At 39.4% G+C, this 6,221-nt stretch overlaps 1 protein-coding gene across 2 annotated transcripts; it reads left to right on the top strand.

Annotated features, from left to right (window-relative positions):
* Positions 1-1,556: 1,556 nt before the first annotated feature.
* Positions 1,557-5,691, top strand: irf8 (interferon regulatory factor 8). Of its 2 annotated transcripts, none has more exons than XM_017709765.2 (9): positions 1,557-1,649; positions 1,771-1,938; positions 2,490-2,673; positions 2,846-2,940; positions 3,081-3,189; positions 3,715-3,762; positions 4,051-4,437; positions 4,547-4,662; positions 5,100-5,691. In XM_017709765.2, exons 2-9 carry the CDS (start codon positions 1,771-1,773, stop codon positions 5,286-5,288), a joined length of 1,296 nt encoding a protein of 431 aa, XP_017565254.1. In that variant the 5' UTR covers positions 1,557-1,649; the 3' UTR covers positions 5,289-5,691. The 2 variants fall into 2 exon arrangements, with proteins under 2 accessions (XP_017565254.1, XP_017565175.1); XM_017709686.2 differs by having other exon boundaries at positions 2,843-2,940.
* The last annotated feature ends 530 nt before the right edge of the window (positions 5,692-6,221 follow it).

The following is a 6,221-nucleotide window of genomic DNA, read 5'->3' as shown; positions in this document are numbered from 1 at the left end:
TATTTGATTGCACCTGTTTTACTGTGCCATGCATGTGGCTTTTACTTATTCTCAAATATTCATGAGTAAGAAGCCTAAGGGTGAAAAACATTTAAAGATAGGGGCACCTGAACCTTAGTCAAGACCTCTTTAGATTTAGAGGACCTTTCAGGGCAACAATAGAGAACCATTCTTTTTTATTATAGAGGATGCCACCACCAGTCCTTCCCTTCAGAAGGACCGTATAAAGAAAACACCTCCACCTCAGAGATGAACAAAACCTCAACCTGTGCTCACATCCTGAAATGAACCAAGAACATGTGACTTCGCCTTTCCAAGATCCGCTTTTCATGGTTTCCAGATGATATTTAACTTCCTGGCTGCAGGTTAGACTTCAGGTTGGCATTAAAGATTAACTATTTCAGAACATCTCCCCAGTCATGCTGTCATGTCTCATTTGCCTTAATGCATGTATGTAGGCTATATGTCGTTAGTAAGTATGTCGTAAGTTTGTAGGTGCCTGCATGTTTCTTCTGAAGTATTTTGAGGGGCATTTGTCTTTGGTGCAGTAACAGCCTCCTCTCTTCTTTGGGTCCAACAGGTAGGCTTTACATTAGATGCTGGAACACTCCTGTGAGGATTTGATTGCATTGTGCTGGGAAATCATTAATGTGGTCAGGTACAGATGTTAAATGATCAGTTCTGGATCAAAAATGCTATGGAAAAATGCACTTCACTTCAGCATACAGGTCCACTGCCCAATACTAGGGAGCTTTATGCGCCTCTATCTGATCCTTGGACAGTCTGACCTTAGGCTCATGTGCGGCTGCTCCAGAGCATCCCATTCTGTTGGCAGTGTCAGTGATGTGCACCATAATGTAGCTTATTTCACTAATTAGAATGGGTGTCTGAAAACTTTTGGACATGTAGTGTATACAGTAATATAACAAATTAAAGAAATTATAAAGTATTACTGCTGTAATTGCAATGGACTTTCTGGTTTACATCTCTTTTTATATAAAACTTAAGTAGAGCATTTTTGGTCATTAGCAAGATGTAGAGTGGGAGCCAGAAGGTGGTTAAACCTATTTTATTGTTTATTATACTCGAGTTAATCTAAAAAGGGGACAAAACTGCGTCTGAGTTATTCATTTATAGGCCACAAAGACTAAAGAAAGGTCACTACATTATCATGAAATGTTCAGGAAAGGCTGAATAAGGTCATGACTAAAACTTGACAAACACACAGTTCGGAAAAATACAGTAAGTCTGTTTTAGTGCGGGCAATCAATGAGTGCTGAATAAATTGATCAGTGTTCAGGAGCTCGTTACATATAAATACCAAGGCTGTAAAGTCCCTTTTCCATGTAAGTGGAGCCCACCCCACAGGCCTGTGAACACCTCCGTTCGGAGTCAAAGGCGATTTCTTGTAAATGCCACCGCTTCGAAGAAGTTTTCCGGGCTGGAGGCGTCACAGCAGTGGGCGTGTTTTGATTGGATGCGTGGGCGCTGGGGGTGTGACCACAGGCTCCATTCACACAAAATGAACTGAAAGACTTTCCTCTGTAATAAATCAGGGCGAGCGGCTAGCGATCAAAATCCACTTGTCAGAACTGTGCGCGGAAGTTCTCAGCAGCAACAACAGAGACCACAACATCAGCAGAGCCGAGGTGAGTAGCCGAGCCTAAATGTAGTGTTAAAAAGGCTGAACTAAAGTTAAGAGAAATGAGTTAGACATAACGTGAGTTAGACATAAGTAAGACATAACGTGCCGAATGTGCTGCTTTTAAGATGAATCCCGGAGGGCGCAGACTGAAACAGTGGCTGATCGAGCAGATCAACAGTAATATTTACTCGGGGCTGCTGTGGGAGGATGAGAATCACACCATGTTCCGAATCCCGTGGAAACACGCAGGAAAACAGGACTACAACCAAGAAGTGGATGCGTCCATTTTTAAAGTAGGCATCTGTGTTTATGACCTGACTTGATGCACAATAAAAAAGGAAAATAAAAACGTGCATTTGCGTTGAACCGTGTTTACGCATCTATTCATATCTTATGAAAAGCAGCGTAGAAGCGCTCGAAAAAGCTGCTGAAGAAAGAGCACAGTTGTGCCATCTGATGGCGTGTTCGGGCACTACAGCTAAAAACTGGACTTGAATTCTGCAGCTAAAAACATAAAGGCATAAGTGAAACTGCAGCAGTTTTAAATGTAAACACGGGGAAAATTGTTATTCTGCATTAGTGATATTTAAGTATTATTAAGTAATGAGTAAATAATATTTCAATTATTATTATTATTAGTAGTATTAGTAGTATTATAACTGTTATTGCATTGACATTCTTTTGTGGGCAAACCTGCATGTTATATTTAGACTCTGTGTGCCAGTGGCCTGCAGAGGATTTCGTTGGAGTGAATATTTGAGCATTTCATTTCAGCTTCTGTTGAATGATGATAACATTAATAATAATATGATAGTGACCATGTATAATATACCGTGTCCTCTAGGCTTGGGCAGTGTTTAAGGGGAAGTTTAAAGAAGGAGACAAAGCTGAGCCAGCGACTTGGAAGACCAGGCTGCGATGCGCCCTAAACAAGAGTCCAGATTTTGAGGAGGTAACTGACCGCTCGCAGCTGGATATCTCAGAGCCATACAAGGTGTACAGGATTGTTCCCGAGGAGGAACAGAAGTGTGAGTGTGTGTTTATAACTTATCTGTATTTCTGATGCTCAAAATTATAATTATTTATTCACAGAATGCACCGATTTACCCTAAGCCAAATCACAAAAGTAGAGAACTAAGTGCTGTACTTTTTAGATGGCATTTCTTTGAGAAAGATGAAATGAGTTTTTTTGTTCAGTAGGTAAAAGCACAACCACTACCATGAACATGAGCTGCCCATCGGATGCAACTGAGATGGAGTGCAGTCCAAATTTGATTGACCAATTCATCAAAGAGGTGAGCTCTTTTTTACCATCTAATCTGTTTTGCTATATGTTCAGTCATCAGCCTTAACCAACACTGTAAAATTTTGAGGTTTTAAATATATTGTACTTAAGCACAAGCACTGAGCACAAGAATTGCTCTTTTTCATGTAGCCATCAAACGAAGAATACATTGGCATTATTGATAGGAGCCATTCTCCTATGGAGGAGAACAGCAAAGTGCAGCCAACGCAAGAGTGGTGGCACCAGGGTCCACACAATGGTAAGATTATTTCACTCTGACCAACACACCCATACTGAGACATGTATTCACTGTTCGTGGGAAAACGGGAACAAAGGACCATCAACTCTATCAGTTCAAAGGAAATGGGGAAAAAAGCCTTTCTGATAACAATTAATGCATAGATAAAGGGTTGTCTGCTTTAATTTCTTAGTTGGATCTGTAAGAGTGCTGCTGGCTTGCAGTTTCATTATAATAATGTGCAAAGCCCATGTTATGAGACTTCATGTATGTGAGCTAAAAATGCTTTTGTGCTCAGCTTTGCATACTGAGGAGAGCAGATTGGCTAATTTCCGTTAGAACGTTGCTGACTTGGCTTCTGTCTTTGTTAGTCCCATGAGTAGTAGCTAGAAGAGCTGAATAAGGTTTTGTTACACATAATTATTTGTGTTAAGGGTCACCTTTTTGTTTTGTTTTTTTAATTGTTTTTCTTTTACTCCAGTGCCATAAAGGTGCAAAGTGGAAGTCTAATATATATGTTTTTTATTCTCTTTTTTCAACATAAAGTTCTCCCTATTCTACCGGATCCCTCTCCAATAAACACTTTTAACGCTGGTAGGTGGTGCCTGTTCTCTTGCTTGTTATTTTCATAAATTATTCATCTTCATAAGCCAACAAAAGCCTGTGTAGGTGGACTCTTATGTTTCTTTCAGTGTCTTTGTTGACTTGTTTACACAATTAGCATATACCAAGACAACTATTACAGCTGTGTTGTATTAACCAACTTAAATTATTATTTAATAACTAGTGTATTGTTCAGCAACCCCTATGTAAGTTGTGTTGTTATGAGAGTTGATGGGTTAAACATAGTAATAAAATCCAGATTTCTCTTTGTCTCTCCAGCTTTCTCTCAGATGATGATCTCTTTCTATTATGGGGGAAAGCTAATGAACAACACCCTGACCAATCACCCAGAGGGCTGCCGGATATCTCCAGTCAATTCTCCTGTGGCCAACCCAATGCTGTATGGCCCAGACAGCCTCCAGAATGTGCGCTTCCCACCCGTGGAGCTCATCGAGCATGAGCGCCAGCGGCATGTCACCCGTAAACTCTTTGGGCACCTGGAGCGCGGTGTGCTGCTGCGGGCCAACCGCGAAGGCATCTTCATCAAGCGCCTGTGCCAGAGCAGAGTATTCTGGAGCGGGCAGGACTCCCAGTACAGCCCCAGTCCCAGCAAGCTGGAGAGAGATGCTGTGGTCAAGATCTTTGATACTGGCAGGTTTTTTCAAGGTAAGATCAGATCTAATCTATGAGTGCTAAAGATATTCAGCCTGGATTGGCTCACAGAGTTATGGTCACTTGAAGGTCTAAGTGTTCCCTGGATCTTTATCTTCTTCAGCCCTCCAGATGTATCAGGATAATCAGTACCCGGCTCCAGACCCCACCGTCTCTCTGTGTTTTGGAGAGGAGTTCAGTGACTTCAGCACAGCCAAGAGCAAGTTAATCATTGTGCAAGTAAGAATGTGAATATTTCCCCTCTATCCCACTGAAATATGTTTGTCCAGTTGTATTAATGATTATCTAATGATATTTAATTATTTAAACTCCAGTGAAGTTTCTGGATAGTATGCCTTAAGATTATAATAAACAAAATAAAATATAATAAACTTTGAGTTAACTTTTATTTTCAATAGTTAACATAATTTTTTCTACAACTACCAGGAAACTAATACATAAGTAATTATATTAGTTGTGAAACTGAACAACTAAAGTGTTGGTCCACAAGCAGGTTCTTTGGATTCAAGGGGTTAATAGATAAACTGTTTTCTTTTGAAAAAGTTCCACATCCTGAACCTGCCTGTTGTGTGACTTTTGAATGGGAAGTTTTGGCATCTTCTTTAGCACCCTGTTTGCCTGACTGTGTATAAATGCAGCATTTTCTCTATGAATAGATCACAGCAGTAAACTGCCAGCAGCTCTTAGAGGCAGTGACAGCCAGGAAGACTCAGTACAGCAGTGGCAACCTGGAGATCTCGGATGAGATAGCAAGTGACCAGATGGCTCGCATTTACCAGGACCTGTGCAACTATCCTTCCCAACGGGCACCCTGCTACCGGGACAATCTGCCCATCACTGCCTGAAACACAGCTCTGACATCAGCTCAAATCAAGAGGAACTCTGCAAACTGACTAAAAAAATTTACAGACAAGATGTGTCTATAAAACTTGACAGCAGGAAGCATTAGCACAAAGGCACGCAGTTAGATAAAGCTATATGTAGCATCATGTTCAGGGCTAGAGAAAGTATTTGACAAAATGTTCTCAGGGAAACTGTATAGTGAAAATGTATTTTTCAGTCTAAAACTTTTATTTGACAAAAATTCTTGCAAAATATTTGTTGAACTGCATTTTTTTGTACCGCCTTTTTTTTTTCAAACAGCAGGTCAGTTGTGTGCATGTCTATTCCAAGCCATTAAGTAGATAGGTTTTACTATCCCTAGTTTTTGTACTAACGCTCTTGAAATAAACATTTTTGTAAGTAGTATGTACTCATTGGGTTTTTTTTAGGTTTAAGAAAATAACAATTAATTAATTAATACAATTAAAAAGGATATGAAATACAATAATAATACTAACACCAGTACCACCACTAGTATGGGCACTATTATTATCATTATTAATAATAATAATAATAATAATAATATTCTAACAATGATAAAAAGCAGCCGAATTTCATTTAATTTTCTTTGTACATAATTTTTTAATAGTTACAGTTCAAAAATAATTTCATTGTGCCAACAGTAAGGCAGACTGCATATCTGATATTAGAATATGTATTATTATTATTATTAATGTAAGTTATATAAAACTATTATTATTGTTATTATTATTAATAATAATAATAACGATAATGCATGCACAGTTCTTCACAGGTCTACCTCTGAATGCATGTATTTCCAGAGAAATAGGGAAGGAAGACGGAACCAGTCAGGGGGTAGTCAGGGGAAAAGAGTGAAAGAAGGAAGAGAAAGGAACGGAGGGAGACTCCTTGGATATAGTGATCCCTGTTGATGA

This window comes from Pygocentrus nattereri, chromosome 7 (assembly GCF_015220715.1).
Source record: "Pygocentrus nattereri isolate fPygNat1 chromosome 7, fPygNat1.pri, whole genome shotgun sequence".
NCBI classification, from domain to species: Eukaryota; Metazoa; Chordata; class Actinopteri; order Characiformes; family Serrasalmidae; genus Pygocentrus; species Pygocentrus nattereri.
Note: the sequence above shows the minus strand (reverse complement) of the source record. Positions and strands in the feature narration are given on the sequence as shown.

Bases quoted from the DNA above. Each gene is read 5' to 3' on its own strand.
- irf8 (XM_017709686.2), top strand. From the start codon at position 1,771: ATGAATCCCGGAGGGCGCAGACTGAAACAGTGGCTGATCGAGCAGATC. The intron at 1,939-2,489 runs GTAGGCATCTGT...CGTGTCCTCTAG, and splicing joins TGGATGCGTCCATTTTTAAA to GCTTGGGCAGTGTTTAAGGG. The intron at 3,763-4,050 runs GTAGGTGGTGCC...TTGTCTCTCCAG, and splicing joins AATAAACACTTTTAACGCTG to CTTTCTCTCAGATGATGATC.